At 43.1% G+C, this 16,378-nt stretch overlaps 2 protein-coding genes across 3 annotated transcripts in view; one reads left to right on the top strand and one right to left on the bottom strand.

The window, feature by feature from the left end:
* Positions 1–3,362: 3,362 nt before the first annotated feature.
* SMIM19 (small integral membrane protein 19) lies at positions 3,363–16,290 on the bottom strand. Its single transcript, XM_027122946.1, has 4 exons — positions 16,170–16,290; positions 11,967–12,104; positions 10,311–10,435; positions 3,363–4,845 (listed from the first exon to the last, which is right to left on the bottom strand). The coding sequence occupies exons 2-4, from the start codon at positions 12,098–12,100 to the stop codon at positions 4,781–4,783; spliced, it is 324 nt and encodes a 107-aa protein (XP_026978747.1). The 5' UTR covers positions 12,101–12,104; positions 16,170–16,290; the 3' UTR covers positions 3,363–4,780.
* SLC20A2 (solute carrier family 20 member 2) overlaps positions 16,232–16,378 on the top strand; it is a 104,573-nt gene continuing 104,426 nt past the window's right edge. Inside the window, exon 1 of one of the 2 annotated variants that reach the window (XM_027122937.1) lies at positions 16,232–16,332. The gene's annotated coding sequence lies outside the window, so the exon portion shown is untranslated. The remainder of the gene's footprint in view (positions 16,333–16,378) is intronic. The other variant, XM_027122939.1, reaches the window with a different exon arrangement.

Here is a 16,378-nt window from a genome sequence, read left to right as displayed (position 1 = left end):
CATCTTGGAGTCGGTTTACATTGACTGTTCTTTCTCTTGATGGACCACGTTGTCCCATTTCTTCTCTTGACTGTGGATCACATTTTCCTGCTCTTCTCATTCCTGTAATTTTTGATTGTATGTTGGGCATTGTGGATGATACAGTGTTAGAGACTCTAGATTCTTTTATCTTCCTCTGAAAAGTGTTGAGTTTTGTTCTAGCAGGTAATTAATTTGGCAGGATTCAAATTGTATCTCCAATGGTAGGCAACAGCTGAATACCCTGCTTAGTTCTTTCAGCCTTTCAGCTGTTTGTTTTCTGCCAGTCTCCTTAGGGTCTCTCACGTAGATTCGTAATTCAGGGATCAGCCAAGGACTTGGCAGAATTTACATATATATTTTGGGGTGCCCCCTTCTGGGGTTCACTTCTTTCTGTGATGTCCCCCTTCACTTTTCAGTCTAGAAGCTCTGAATACTGCCCTGTTCCTCAAACCAATTTCACTGTAGCTTTCTCCTTGAGTTCTAGCTATTCTCAACTGGTGGACTAAGAAATACCTTCAGGCAAGAAACCCATATAAACACAAATCTCAGCCAGTGCCGTTCCTTCTTTCAAGCGTCATCTTCTTCCTGGTTTGTCTGCTTATGGTTTCCTTCAGAGAGTTGTTTTTATGTTTTGTCCTGAACTCATTATCTGTAAGAGAGTTAGTCTGACACAATTATTCCTCCATTACCAGAGACAGAACCTACAAACACTTTTTTAAAATATAAAAAATAACCATCAATTCTGTAAATTGTTGCCAATAAATTAATTATTTCAGCAACTACCTACCAAGTATTACTTTGGGCTAGTTACTGTTCTAGTACTGGGCGCTAGAAAGCATTTCAGATATAAGATTTATATTAGCTTGTAGTCAACTTAAATGGGCCTTTTTTTAAAACCTCAAGATAAAGTGTTATTCAGAGGCACTTGCAATCCCTTCCCCCCAAAATGAATATAAAAAACATACATTAACTTGTTATGTCATAAATACTTTACATTTATGTGGTGCATTTTTTTTTCAGATATCTGAGGCCAAAGGCATTTGCAGTTGAGTTTAATAACATCAATATTGGTTGCAGTTAAAAAGCCCCAACTTTCTTCAGCTAGCTTGCAATTTGTCAAAATATTTTTTTCATACAAATCCCTGGGATGGAGCCACTCTCTTGCAACAGTGACACCTCTGTCATTTCTTGATTTGGAAAAGAAGAAACTTTGGAACTAGAAACATCAAAAATAAAAGACGTGAAAAGCACAGTGGTCCTTCAGTATCAAATTTGGTGCTGAACGCCTACCAATAACCCCAGACAGTGATTGGCTTCCCCTTTGACTTATCACCTTGCTACCTCGGGTGTGGAATGCTGCATAAATGGCTTTAGCTTTTCACTCTATCTAAATAAAATAAAGGTCAGCATAGACTCCAGTGCTAAAGGTCACTCATTTATTTTGGGGCGAGAGATCCAGGATAGAAGAAAGACGACCTGCTGCTGGAAGTTTCCATGTTCTTCCACCTCCTTAGTTCTTGGCTTATTCATCATCCCCACTCTTAAATCCTCAGTCAAGACCTGTCTTGCCCAAAGAGACTGACAGGAGGCTGAAGAGGGACAAAAAGACGGGTGGGAAATGTTTCTTGCTTTGTAGTTTTGTGTGAGTCTGGCTCTGGATTTATTAGGGTGTCAAGTGGGAAACAGTTTAAGACTAAGCTCCAGTTCCTCTTCTATGAGCCTCACTATTTTGCATACAGGTTGGATATAAGCCAGGTGTCCTTTTTAATTCCAGTTCTCCAGCACCTATTCCTATTCTGTCATTAGAATCAAATAGCCTATAGAGGATGACATATGGCTAGCCCAGTTTGTCCTCCGTAACTGTGTGTTGAACGAATCAGCTGGCTCCCTGTAATATGCTTTGGTCCCTTCTCTCTCTCTTTTATTAAAAAATAAAATTCATTTATTTATTTATTTATTGGCTGTGTTGGGTCTTCGTTGCTGTGCGCAGGCTTTCTCGAGTTGTGGCGAGCGGGGGCTACTCTTCGTGGTGATACGCGGGCTTCTCATTGCGGCGGCTTCTCTTGTTGCAGAGCACAGGCTCTAGGCGCGTGGGCTTCAGTAGTTGTGGCACACGGGCTCAGGAGTTGTGGCTCATGGGCTCTAGAGCGCAGACTCGGTAGTTGTGGTGCATGGGCTTAGTTGCTCCGCAGCATGTGGGATCTTTCCGGACCAGGGCTCGAACCCGTGTCCCCTGCATTGGCAGGCGGATTCTTAATCACTGTGCCATCAGGGAATCCCCCTTCTCCCTTTAATTATATTTTCTAAGATACATTTATTCTTTATAAAAATTTTTATTTTATATTGGAGTATAGTTGATTTACTATGTTGTATTAGTTTCAGGTGTACAGCAAAGCGGTTCAGTTTTACATATACATATATCCATTCTTTTTCAGATTCTTTTCCCACATAAGTTATTACAGAATATGGAGTAGAGTTCCCTGTGCGATACAGTAGGTCCTTGTTGGTTATCTATTTCATATATAGTAGTGTGTATATGTTAAACCCAAACTCCTAACTTATCCTTCCCCCACCCCTTTCCCCTTTGGTAACCGTGTTTGTTTTGTAAATAAGTTCACTTGTATCATTTTTTTAGATTCCACATATAAGTGATATATGAAATTTGTTGATTATTTTATATATAGTACTAAGATACATTTATTCTTAATATCTGAAATTATTTTTATTACCATTTTCTCTCTTATTTTTACTCAATACTTAAATATATTTCCGACAGTACAGCAATTTCACCCTAAACTCTGCATCTCGTTTTCCGCTGAATCCTATCAGGAGCTCCACCTGAAATGGTGTGGGGTCATTAGCAAGCATCTGTGCCCCTTGGAGCAGTGGGCTGGGCCCAGCTGTGCACCCAGGGAGGCTGCCCCTCCATGCTTACCGCAGAGCATCTTATGCAGTTAAAGAGAGAAATGAGGAAACAGAGAACACAAGTGTTACTGACCTGTTTATTAGTCATGCCTTTTTTCTTCCAAAGAAAATAGTTCCATCAAACCCTTGGTGGATTCAGGGGCAGAAGCAGGACAATAACTGGTGTCCCTTTGAAGTGTGGCTGCAGGGCATCCCCTGCTTTCCAGCTCAGCTGTGGAAGCAGAGAAGAAACTTCAAAGGCGGACTTGCTGTTGATCCTGCTGGTGGAGGCGTGACTCCCATCAGCGGGCTTCAGAGAAGAAATGAGGAATCTTCCTCTCTCACTTGCCAGAGTTCCACTCTCACCAAATGATCTGTGAGGTTTTAGTCGTGACTGTCTCTGTCCAGTGGATGCAAATAAAAACCATCACAGTCCATTTCGTTGTGACTGATGTTTATTCAGGTACACTGTACAAATCAGCTGAGAGCCAGTTTTCGTACTTTGTCTAGATTTGTGCCACACATCAGGGACAGCAGGTAAACCGCCCCCGTTCCTGATTACATGAGAGCAAAGCAAAGTTTAAGAAGATTGTCCCCTTGCTGCTCTGCTATCCCCACGCCGTAATTGTAACTGTTTACAATCCTTCAGTCCGAGTATTCATTCTACATACAGGCGGTACGTTCAAACTCATCTGTGAGTTAAGAAATAATTATTCCATTTGGTCAACAATTCACCTTGTACAATATATATATATATTTGAAAAGATTTAAATTTTAAAAGTAAATGCAATTTCCCTGAAATGATTTTATTTGGTCTAAACCTTTTCATTTATATTCTTTACTTCATAATTATAAAGGAAAAGGCAATAATGCTTGAAATATTAACTCTAACTCTTAAAATTATAGTTTTGATTCAAAAACTAATTTATGGACAGTTACATGGACAGTTGAACTTCCCTGCCACTATCCCCAACCGGCTTTTATTTAAATAAATATGAAAAACTGGGTGAAAACATTTCAATGTACAGTACAAAATGGTACAAGATATGAGAGTCTGCAGGGAAGCTTATTATGCTAAAAAAGCCTAAGAAACCATACAGTTACATTAAAGACTGATGGTCACATGACCCCAAAGCAAGCCGCTGACACCAGTCAGAGGTGCCCATGTATTCCGCAGTATAGCCCCAGCACGGCCGAAAGAAGACTCTTCTGGTGGAAGAAACTCCTGGGAATACAATTAAGGGGAACAAACTCCAGTCACAGAAAACTTCTACAGTTAGCAGGGGGGTGCGCATCACAATTTCACAACGCAGAAAAGACAGTTTACTGTGCAAATTCTGAAGTAGCAAAAACGGTTAATTCGGTTAGAGGTAACAACAGCCATAAGAACATACGTTAGTCTGTTATCCTTATTATATTTATCCCAGAACACAGTCGAAGAGGAAGTTATTCCAATGATTAGATTTTTATTTTTTAAGTTGGCAAAGAAGTTCCAAAGTGGCATCAGCTCCAGACTCGTGCTTCCAAAGATGTGTTTTTATTTCCTGACTGTCTCCTGAAGGGATCAAAGTCTTCACAAGGTACAGTCACCATCTCTGGTGATAGTCTATCTTCCTAGGTACGTGCAGACTCTCTGTGTTCAGGCCTTTTGAGGAATTTCTGATTTGTGGAACAAATGATTTGGAGATGAGGTTTAAAAAAGTGAAACAAAACACACCAAAAAATTGGGGAAAAGTCACAAATAAAATGATTTTATGGAGACAGAAGTTTAAAAAAATTGCTGCTCATGACTTGGCAGCGCGAGGAGACTGCACTCTTGAACAACGATCATTCCTGCTGCTCATTTTCTGAGATTTCATTCCAATGAGAGCTGCACGCTGTCAGCCTGGCTCTGTGGCTGCTGATAATCATACTTTCTGGCTATTGAAAAACAAACAAAACAATAAGCAAGAAAAAAGGAGATATGATTAATAAAATCGCAAAATAATTATGAGCTCACATCATTAAATCACAGTCAAGTCATGATTCTCAGTAAAGAATTAGCTTAGAATTAAACAATTTTTTATTCATTAGAGGAAATTTATTATACTTCATGATCCTCTAATTTCTCAGCAGTGCTGATATCCATTTTCAGATGTTTATTATTGTCTTGTACATCAGGATTATTCAGAGCATTGAAATATAGGGTAAACACTAATTAAGCTACTAAACTTAAATTAACATTTTGTAATGTCCTTTCTTATTTCCCATCTCCACCTCAAGATAAGTTAATAATAATGCTTTTGTCCACATCATAAGGAATTTGACTATATTTTAAATGAGAAGCCTAAGAGATTTACTGAACATTGTCATTAATATAAACTAGAAGAAAAAACAGACTTGCAATTCTGTGTTCTTTTTGTGCTTCTGAGAAATATTTATTGAAGGTCTTAAACTGAAACTAGAGAGAGTGCAGGGCTAAAGTCTTTGCAAATGTCGTTCACTGCTTGGCTTTCAAACTTTCAGTCTCTTCATTAAGTTTTTTACCAGCCAAGGAAGAAATACTGTTTGTTTATATACTCAGGGTGGATCCAGATTATTGTGGCTGAAAGCTTTACAATTTTGGGAGTCCTCTTTAAGGAAAAGAATTTTGTTTGCTATTTCCTCTTGAACTTCCAGACTAAGTCAGGACTAGACATGCCATCATCAGCACTAAGAATGATGCAATGTGATGGGACTCTTTATTTTTTAAATAAATTTATTTATTTATTTATTTACTTATGGCTGCATTGGGTCTTCGTTGTTGGGTCTTAGTTGCTGGGCATGGGCTTTCTCTAGTTGCGGCGAGTGGGGGCTACTCTTCATTGCAATGCGCTGCCTTTTCACTGCGGTAGCTTCTCCTGTTTTTGGCTGTGTTGGGTCTTCGTTGCTGCACAGGCTTTCTCTAGTTGCAGCGAGTGGGGGCTACTCTTCGTTGCGGTGCACAGGCTTCTCATTGCAGTGGCATCTCTTGTTGTGGAGCACAGGCTCTAGGCGCGCGGGCTTCAGTAGTTGTGACACGTGGGCTCAGTGGTTGTGGCTCACGGGCTCCAGAGCGCAGGCTCGGTAGCTGTGGCACACGGGCTTAGTTGCTCCGCGGCATGTGGGATCTTCCCGGACCAGGGCTCAAACCCATGTCCCCTGCATTGGCAGGCAGATTCTTAACCACTGCACCACCAGGGAAGCCCCCCCCACCCCCCACCGCAGGCGGATTCTTAACCACTGTGTCACGAGGGAAGTCCCTGTGATGGGCCTCTTTAAATGTGCAAATACTCACTATTTACAAGAACAATGGTTTCCAAAGATGTCCACATCCTAATCCCCATAATCTGTGAATATGTTACCTTCTGGGGCAGAAGGGACTTTAAAGATGTTTTTAAGGTAAGGACCTTGAGAAGGGGGATTACCCTGGATTATCTGGCCCAACCTGATCATAGGGGCCCTGAAAATCAGAGAACCTTTCCTGGCAGAGTTGAGAGAGAGAGGGAACTATAAAAATGGAAGAACGGTCAGAAAGATGCAGTGCTACTGGCTTTGAGGATGGGCGAATGAAGCCACAAAGCAAGCAGCATGGGTGGTTTCTAGAAGCTGGAAAAAGCAAAGAAACAGCTTCTCCTTTAGAGCATCCAGAAAGAAACAGCAGAACTCTGCCAACACCTTGATTTTAGTCAGTGAATCTGCTGTAGGACTTTTAATCTCTAATTGTAAGATCTGTGTTGTGTTAAGCCACTGAATTTGTGATAATACAGCAGCAACAGAAAACTACCATGCCTTACAAACACAGGTGTCCTGATAAATTTCATTTTATGCCATTCTCATCAAAGAAGAAAAAGAGCTGTACACTGGCTTTATAATTGTATATGCTATACTACTGAATATTTTTTGATAGGATCTAACTTCTGATTTTTGTTTGTTTGTTTTTTGTATTTGGCTGTGCCTCCAGCCATGTGGGATCTTAGTTCCCTGACCAGGGATCGAACCTGGGCCTCTGCAGTGAAAACACCGAATCCTAACTGCTAGGCCACCAGGGAACACCTACAAACTTCTGTTTTGACTAGGCATCAATGAAAACCTAACTCTTTACTTATAATTTTCTATACAGAGCTTCTGGTTCCCTGTTTTTGTTTTTTAAATACTTAAATTTCCTTAAGGATATATTTTTTTGAAGTGAAATACAAAAACATAAACTTGCCATTTTAACCATTTTTAAGTGTACAGTTCAGGGACATTAACTACATTCACACTGTTGTGCTGCCACCACCACCACGCTTCTTTTGATCACCCCACACTGACCTTTGTCCTCATTCCACAGTAACTCCCCACTCCCTCCCCCACTCCTAGTGACGATTCTGCTTTCTGTCTCTGTGAATTTGCTACACAGAAGAGAAATCACACAATATTTGTTCTTTTGTGACTGGCTTCTTTCACTTCACAATAAAAATAATTACAAAGCATGTCTTCAAGGTGCATCCACGTTGTAGCATGTGTCAGAACTTCCTTCCTCTTGGGACTTCCCTGGTGGCGCAGTGGTTAAAAATCCGCCTGCCAATGCAGGGGACATGGGTTTGAGCTCTGGTCCAGGAAGACCCCACATGCCGCAGAGCAACTAAGCCCGTGTGCCACAACTACTGAGCCTGCGCTCTAGAGCCTGCGAGCCACAACTACTGAGCCCACGTGCTGCAACTACTGAGCCCGTGCTCCACGACAAGAGAAGCCATTGCAATGAGAAGCCTGCGCACCACAACGAAGAGTAGCCCCCACTCACTGAAACTAGAGAAAGCCCGTGTGCAGCAAAGAAAACTCAATGCAACCAAAAAAAAAAAAAGAATTTCCTTCCTCTTAAAGGCTGAATAACATCCTATTCATGTATAGACCACATTCTGTGGATCCATCAGTCAAGGACACTTGGGTTGTTTCCATCTTTTGGCTACTGTGAATAATGCTACTCTGTAACATTCAGTTTTACTTCTTATTCTGAACTAGTAAAACATGAATGCAAAAGGGACAAAAGAGGAAACAGGGAAGGTGTACCTTCCTCCCACCTGATTAGTCCTGCAGTTCCTTTCCCCAAAGGAACTGCTGTTACTACTTCTCAGGATAAAATTTATGCTGAAGAAATTTCTAGAGGTTCTACTTGTGTAAATATATATATATATGGTTTTTCTACTTTTCACCTGAAATTCCAGCCCACCCGAGACACATAGCAGTAACATCTTGCTGATCACTCTTTCTTGCTTCTTTCTATGCGAGCACGCAAACACACAGACATCTATCTTTCTTTTAAAAATATCCACTCTTTTCCCTCGAGTCCCACAGTGTTCCCATCAAGGTAATGAATGTTAATAATCTGATGTGTATCTTTCCAAGCCTTCCTCCAGACTTGTGTAATTATACAGAACATTTTTAGAAACAACCCAATCAAAAAATGGGCAGATGATCTAAATAGACATTTCTCCAATGAAGACATACAGGCACGTGAAAAGATGCTCAACATTTTTATTAGAGAAATGCAAATCAAAACTACAATGAGGTATCATCTCACACCGGTCAGAATGGCCATCATCAGAAAGTCTATAAATAATAAATGCTGGAGAGGGTGTGAAGAAAAGGGAACCCTCCTACACTGTTGGTGGGAAGGTAAATTGATACAGCCACTATGGAAAACAGTATGGAGGTTCCTTAAAAAATTAAAAATAGAGTTACCATATGATCCAGCAATCACACCCCTGGGCATATATCCAGAGAAAACTAAAATTTGAAAAGATACATGCACCCCAATGTTCATTACAGTGCTGTTTACAATAGCCAAGACATGGAAACAACCTAAATGTCCATATACAGATGACTGGATAAAGAAGAGGAGGGGTGTGTGTGTATATATATATATATATATATATATATACACACACACAATGAAATATTACTCAGCCATAAGAAAGAATGAAATAATGCCATTTGCAGCAACATGGATGGACCTAGAGATCGTTGTACTAAGTGAAGTAAGTCAGACAGAGAAAGACAAATACCATGTATCACTTACATGTGGAATCTTAAAAAAAAAAAAGATACAAACGAACTTACTTACAAAACGGAAATAGACCCACAGACATAGAGGACAGACTTGTGGCTGCCAACGGGGAAAGGAGTTGGGGAGGAATGAATTGGGAGGTTGGGATTAACATATGTGTACTACTGTATATAAAGTGGATCACCAACGAGGACCTACTGTATAGCACGGGGAACCATACTCAATATTCTGTGGTGACCTATAGGGAAAAGAATCTGAAAAATAACATACATATACATATATATATATATATATATATATATATATATATATATATCTATCTGAATCACTGTGTTGTATACCTGAAACTAATACAACATTGTAAATCAACTATACTTCAATAAAAACAAAATTCTATACTACATTTTTATTACACGTAGATAGGGATGTTTTGGTCATTTGATTTTAAAGGAGCAGTACCCTAGCATATATATAATTACATCTTGCCTTTTCTCATTTAATGATACACCATGGAAACCACACCTCATTTTTTTAAATGGTGGCATCAAAGGCTGTGGCTTGGATGTACAATTCATCCTGGCTCCTTGCCCTTTAACCTTTGTTTCTTCTCCACCACTTACTCACAGGGTTTAGTACCACAGGACATGTTAATAACCTCTGGCCTGGAAGCCGTTCCTATACTGCTATGGCTGCAGCACATAGTAATTTAATTGTCAAGAAGTGACTGCAAACTCTATAAACACAAAATTTCAAACCTGAACTAAAGTAGGTTCAACTCAACGTCCCCTCAGCCAGATCCCCCAAATGCTCTTGGCCACCTCAACGCCACTGCACATGAGGGAAGTGCAAAGGAGGGAAATTAGAGAAGGATGAGACAGGAGCCTCACCGACTGTTAAGGCATCTAATTTCTGCCAAATTTTCAAAACGTGAAACACGTTGCTAGGGCTCTTCTCAGGGTCTTGGAAGGGCCCCAAATAAGTGAAGTGTCCTGAAACACTAACTTCATGCAAACCGGGTTTGCTGATACTGTGTTGAGCATCTAAAAAAGGCCCTACGTTTTCATTACCAGCTATTTCTTTCTTAAAAAAAAAATTTTTTTTAATTGAAGTATAGTTGATTTACAATGTTGTGTTAGTTTCTGGTGTACAGCAAAGTGATTCAGATATACATACATATATTCTTATTCATATTCTTTTCCATTATGGTTTATTACAGGATATTGAATATAGTTCCCTGTGTCATTATCAGCTATTTCTGATAACCTTTGCCAACGAGACTCAACCCCAAAGAGTCTATTTTAAATATGCTTACGTACGTAATTAAGCACAGAATACTTACAAATGGAGTACATTTCCAGTTGCTGTCTTAACCGAATTTTGCTTATTGTGTCATAAAAGTTGGGCTCTGACAGAGTGTCTGTTGGAGGTGGCACGCTGAATATCCTCATAATTCTCCTTTTATTTCTAAAACACAAAACCAATGCAGAAAAGAGATTTGTATTCATAGCTGTAGGACTGTAACATTCAAACGATCGTAGTAACCAGAAGCTGCATTAAAAGGACGTAAGTGGCCCTGAGTCCATCTTCTATTTTGTCCCCGTGAGATGCTTCCTGGGCTCAAGTATTCTTTCTTTCACTAGAAGTATGAAGCTGTACATGTACAGTCACAGGGTTATAAGAAAGAAAAGGCAGTAGCTGAACATGCCCACTTCATACAACAAAGCGTCTCCCCTCAATCCCCACAAAAAAAGCCCTGTTGTATGGAAAAATGCTCAGACAAAAAACGTATGACTATTTTTCCCCTCCCTCTCATGTCACGCAAATAAAACTAAGTTATTGCAGGCAGAGAATAAACAGAATGTGAGCAGACCTTAATTTTGAAAAACAATGAATAAACGATTTCTTAAATAGAGTAGCATGGCCTTAGTGGGGTCATATAGTTAAAATTAACAACAGCCTGTCTCTGCCTTTAAAACATTGGGGTGGGGAGGAGACGGTGGCTATTTTTAGGGGAAGGCTGTTACCTGCCAGCGGCTCCCCCATGCTCTGTGGAGGCCTCCTCTCGCCTGCCCCCCCCACCCCCCCGGCCCCGCTCCCCCGAGAGTCCAGGCGGCCAGCTGGCCAGCAGCTCAGGAGTCTCAGGGTCGGGAAGGGCGAGCCTGCAGGTCCCGTGGCAAGTGTGGGTCTGAACTTCTCCCCGGGCAGAGCATCAATTATTCTTGGTTGACTAATTATCCTGAACTGTCTAATGCCTTTGACCTTGGTAGAGGACGCCACCGAGCACATGGCTATGGGCAGCAGCAGCTCAATCCAACTACTGCTGTTTTTCCTCTTCAAATCACGCCCCTCACCGTGCATTTGTTTTTAACTGTACTTGAAGGAAAGGAGCCAGGGAGTGTGGAAAAGAACAGCTGAATTACGCTACAGCATCTGGAATCACAGCAAGAAATATTTATTGAGGATTTACACCATGTGGCACATCAGGGACACAAAGGTTAAATAAAAGTCCTTGTTCTCAGGGGACTGAGTTTTGGGGGACGGACAGAGAAGTAATTGGATCATACCAATATTATGCACAAGAAACAGAAGAGAAGGCTTGAAATTTGCGAAGACAGAATTGCTAACACATAGGAGTTAGAGTTTGTGCATTTCAGGGACATTGGCCCAAAATATGTGCTCATCCAAGGGTGACAGTGAAGCCGGCTGAATGAGAAAACTGAGCTGTATCAGAAATGATAGAATAGGGGTATAGAGCATCTGGTCTGGGTGCCAAGAGCTGCACTTAAATCCCCATCTCTCAGAGCAACTGGGTTTTCCAAGCCAAATCCTGGTGTCCGGTAATGTGAGGGCTGACCCGACTAGACAGTGATTTCATAGCAGGAACAAAAATGCTGATGAAATTATTTTTGTGCATTTAACTTAGATCAAACAAACAAACCTACAAAACTTATAAATGGCTGGGTTCTTACCAACCCTGAGAATCTAAAGCCTTTACCTCTTGGCATACATGAAGAGCCCAAAGCTGACAAGGATCACTACCAGGTACACGTTGGTGGCTTCATTCCAGGCCTCGTGAACGCTGTAATCGATAGAGCCCTCGTCACCCATCACTCCGTAACCACCAGGCATGGGACTGTAAGGCAGCAAAGAGGGCAGGGTTTCTTTCAGTTAGTGATGGTGTGATGGCTGGACAAGGGCTGGCAAACAGAGGGCCTGCTGGCCAGTTCCAGCCCCCTGCCTGCCTTTGTATGGCCCAGGAGCCAAGAATGGTTTTACATTTCTAAACGGATACATTTTAAGAAGAGCATCTTCCATTTTTGCCTCACAGCCCTCAAAGCCTAAAATGTTTACCATCTGGCCCGTTAAGAAAATGTTGGCCAACCCTGGTCTAGATCACTAAGGCATGGAACACATTTTCGCCTATTTCTGACTTTGAAACATCACAGTTCCTACATAAAGGTTCAAACTTGGGATTTAAAAATCATATTTCTAAAAGGATATGGGTTGAAATGTCACTGCACAGTTTCCAAACTGTAACTATCACCCAGATGAAAGCAACTGAATACTTAAAACAGAGGTCCACACAAATGGCTGGGATGCTAAGAGAGAAGGACAGCGTTAGGCCCGTGACAGCAGTCTGGATGAGATGCGCCAGCCAGGACCGTGCTCTTCCACAGGCCCCTGACACACCTGGAAAACGAAAATGTCTGGAGCTTTATCTAGTTTTGGCCTCCTGGCCCACTGTGGAAGCTATGGGATAAAAAGTTATTTTGCTATTTACACAGCTGTGACTTCTATTCAAGGAAATGCATTCTTTGGACATTCCCACAGAAAATGAATGGTAACAGCAAGTATACCAAGTAGCAAGGGAAAGAGTACTGGTTTCTTATTTGCACTTGGGAAGTTCACTGAATTTTTCCTTAAAGAGAAAGTTCTGCTCTTGTGTTAAATCTAAACTAGGTAAGTCTACGTAAAATGACCTAATATGTGAAAGAAATTCGGAAGTGTTGTTTTAGATACTCTATCAAAAGGAGAAAAACTGGGCTTCCCTGGTGGCGCAGTGGTTGAGAGTCCGCCTGCCGATGCAGGGGACACGGGTTCGTGCCCCAGTCCGGGAAGATCCCACATGCCACGGAGCGGCTGGGCCCGTGAGCCATGGCCGCTGAGCCTGCGCATCCAGAGCCTGTGCTCCGCAACGGGAGAGGCCACAACAGTGAGAGGCCCGTGTACCGCAAAAAAAAAAGGAGAAAAACTGAACAAATGACAGGTGATAACTGTACTGTAGTTTCTACTAAGATAGCCATTTTCTAATACCAAGAAAAAAGGTATCTGGAATGTCCAAGAAATTGTTTTGCAATTTTTTCTAGACACCCTATAACAGTGAAGGCATTGCAGAAATTCCTCCACTGAAATATCTTGCAATCTGTCCTGTGAGCCTCCAAAAAAAATTTTTTTTTTTAAGGTAAGTGGGCTCCTTAGTTGCCTCTCCAGGGCTTCTTAGTTGCGGCTCACCGGCCCCTTAGCTGTGGCATGCCAACTCTTAGTTGCAGCATGCATGTGGGATCTAGTTCTCTGACCAGGGATCGAACCCAGGCCCCCTGCACTGGGAGCGCAGAGTCTTATCCACTGTGCCACCAGGGAAGTCCCCAAAATGTTCTTTAGTGTAGATTTGGCTCAGTAACTTAATAAGTGTATATTAAGGGCAGAGTCTGTTTTCTTTCTTACAGTTTGCCTCTGCATAAAATGAATGAAATTTCCTTGGGGTCTGCTCCCAGGCCAGGTGGCATGTTGGCCCCATTCTGGCACCTGAAGTCTCTGTCAGACGTTCGCGGACAGACTGTATTAAAGTGAGTATCGTGAATGGCCATTTAACTTACATTCTAGACACTGAGGGCAAGAGTCATTCCTCTGAAACATCTATTGGTGTCTGATGAGCATAAGGATTGGTCTTTTAAAAATTAGACAGAGAATAATAAAAACAGAACTTAAAACTTTATAGATGCAAGATCTAAATATTAAACATACCCAATTCCTACATATTAAAGATTGGCTATGGATTTTTGTTTTTTTTTTTAAGAGAGTGGGAGGCGCAGGGGGATTTGGCATTATTCACAGTTTCAATTCTTATTCCTTAAAATTGAACTCCAGAGTTTCTCTGGATGTAACATTATTCATAGTAAGTAATCAGCCTACTTTAGGAATGGAAACTTTTGGAACATCAGAGACTATAATTGTCTTTACAATTTATGGAATCTAGCATTTTTTTCTAGATTTCCGTTGGTGCCAAAACATAAAATAACAATGACTGTTTTTGGCCATAAGAGATGACTTCAGAGGTCTGGTTTGAGGTGCTGTGGAAAGGCCGGCACGGCCATGCAGTGAGGGTGGCAGGTTTCAGGATTGGGAGTTACGAACAAATTGGAGAAGAAAAGGGGAGCAGACTTAACAATGGCTACTGAGACACTTTGCAGGTGCCCTTTACCTGACACACTTCTAAAGCATTTCCTGCGTGTCTTCTACCGCCCGACTGGATCTGAGCCAGATGAACTTCTTGCTTTGGCGTTCCACAAAATCCTGTTCATGCGCCACTCAATAAATGGTGTATTCCTACAGAGCTGTCTTCCTCCTCCTACAAATATGCCAGTTTTTCATTATATTTTAGAGAAGGATTCTGAAATTCTGCTGACCAAGAATGGTGAAATTTTACTGTGAATTACACAACTTGATTGGTACGCAGTGACACTACTGTTCTGGGGACACGCACTTGAGTTACTTTTAGTAGTATGGTTGTGAAAGACTTGCACCGGGGGTAGGCCTTTCGTGCCTGGTCCTCCATCATGACCAACGGCATGCCTTTGTAAGACTGCCAGGAATAAGGAGTGGTCCTGTACAAAGTCACAGTACAGACCACAGCTCCCATGTGGCCTGAACTATGACTGGTCCCCACCCAGCTCGCCACAGTCTAACCAAGTGTACACACACACACCTGCTGAGCGGCTACTGCACACCTCACAGCCTCCCTCTAAGTCTGAAGCACAATGCCCAGGGGCGTTACAGTGGTTTGTTCCTGGCAAGTTAATGGATGTTTCAGCAAGACCACCATGTGCTTGGATTGTCATTCAGGGCTTTTCTGAGAAAACTGCACCTTTTCCACATATTTTTCCTGTAAACTAATGCTTGAGCTATTTCAGTAAGGAGTTGCTAGGATGAGCTGAACATAACTATCCAGAGATAAAGTTGGCAAAATGTGACAACTGGCGCTTGATTTCAGTTTGACAAACTTTTAAGTAGAGAACTAGTACTCTTCTTGGAATCAAGCGGCTGTATCATTTTTAAATTATTTTCTGTATTTGGGGTTCCCGATGCCGTGTCTAGGTGGTTCAGTTTTGAGGATCACTTGTCATCGTGTCCTGAATGGTATCCATTTCGTCTCTCACTTAGAGCTTTGCTATTTTGAAACAAGTTCAGATTGGAGTCACTCACACAGTTCTACGAGCTCCATACAACACAACCCATCGCATCAATGTTGTTTTCCCTCAGTCCTCTGAAACGCTAAAGGCTTGGGTTGCTGAAGCGGGAGGGTACAAGGTCACAGGCCTTCAACCAGCAAGACGAAGGCAATTAACATCTGAGGGGCCTGTGCTGGGCAGTCCACATATGCATTTAATTGTTACCATCACCCTGCTGGGAGGCACGAAAGCTCCACCTGGCAGACGACGCGGGGTGGGGGGCTGGGTACACAACTCGCCCAAAACCACCCAGGCTAGCGAGTCGCACGCTGGACTCCCAAACGTGGGCGCTTCCGGCCCTGCCCAGACTCGTGAGACTTGCCAGTCCCGGAGAGAGGAGCAGTCTAGCGGGCAGACAATGTAAACCCCCACCCCGGCAGGCGGCAGGGGCCGGAGCCGCCAGGGCTCGGCCGCCGCGGGCTGCGCGCGGTGCGATCCTGAAGCGCGCCCGCTCCACACCCCCATCCCCCCATCCTCCCAGCCCGGGTGCCCTGCGCTGCGCAGGCGGCGGCCTCCGCCTTTCGATCCGCGATTCTGGAGCTGCGGGCCTCACTGTTCCCTCCAGCCTGGGGCGCGGCGGCAGAGGAGCTGGGACGGCCGGGCGCGGGGCTAGGGGCGCCCTCGGGCTCCCTTCCCTCCCTCTCACCCTCCCCCCGCATGGAGGGGCGGGGCGGGGCGGGGCGACTCACGCCGCTAGCTCTGCAGGCGGCACGCGGCCCGGCGGCTCTGCTCCGCGCTCTTTCCCCGGCAGTCGCGGCCGGACGCGCGGAGCCGGTTACCGCACGGACCGGACGACCTCTGGTTCGTCATTTCCTGCCGGCCCGGCGGCTTCCGGATGGAACGAGGAGCCAGGTCTTTCCCCCCCCCCCCCCCCCCCCCCCCCCCCCCCCCCCCCCCC

Source organism: Aethalodelphis obliquidens, unplaced genomic scaffold (assembly GCF_003676395.1).
Source record: "Aethalodelphis obliquidens isolate GAN/ISIS:26980383/991018 unplaced genomic scaffold, ASM367639v1 scaffold25, whole genome shotgun sequence".
Lineage (NCBI taxonomy): Eukaryota > Metazoa > Chordata > Mammalia > Artiodactyla > Delphinidae > Aethalodelphis > Aethalodelphis obliquidens.
This window is presented reverse-complemented; position numbering and strand designations above follow the sequence as displayed.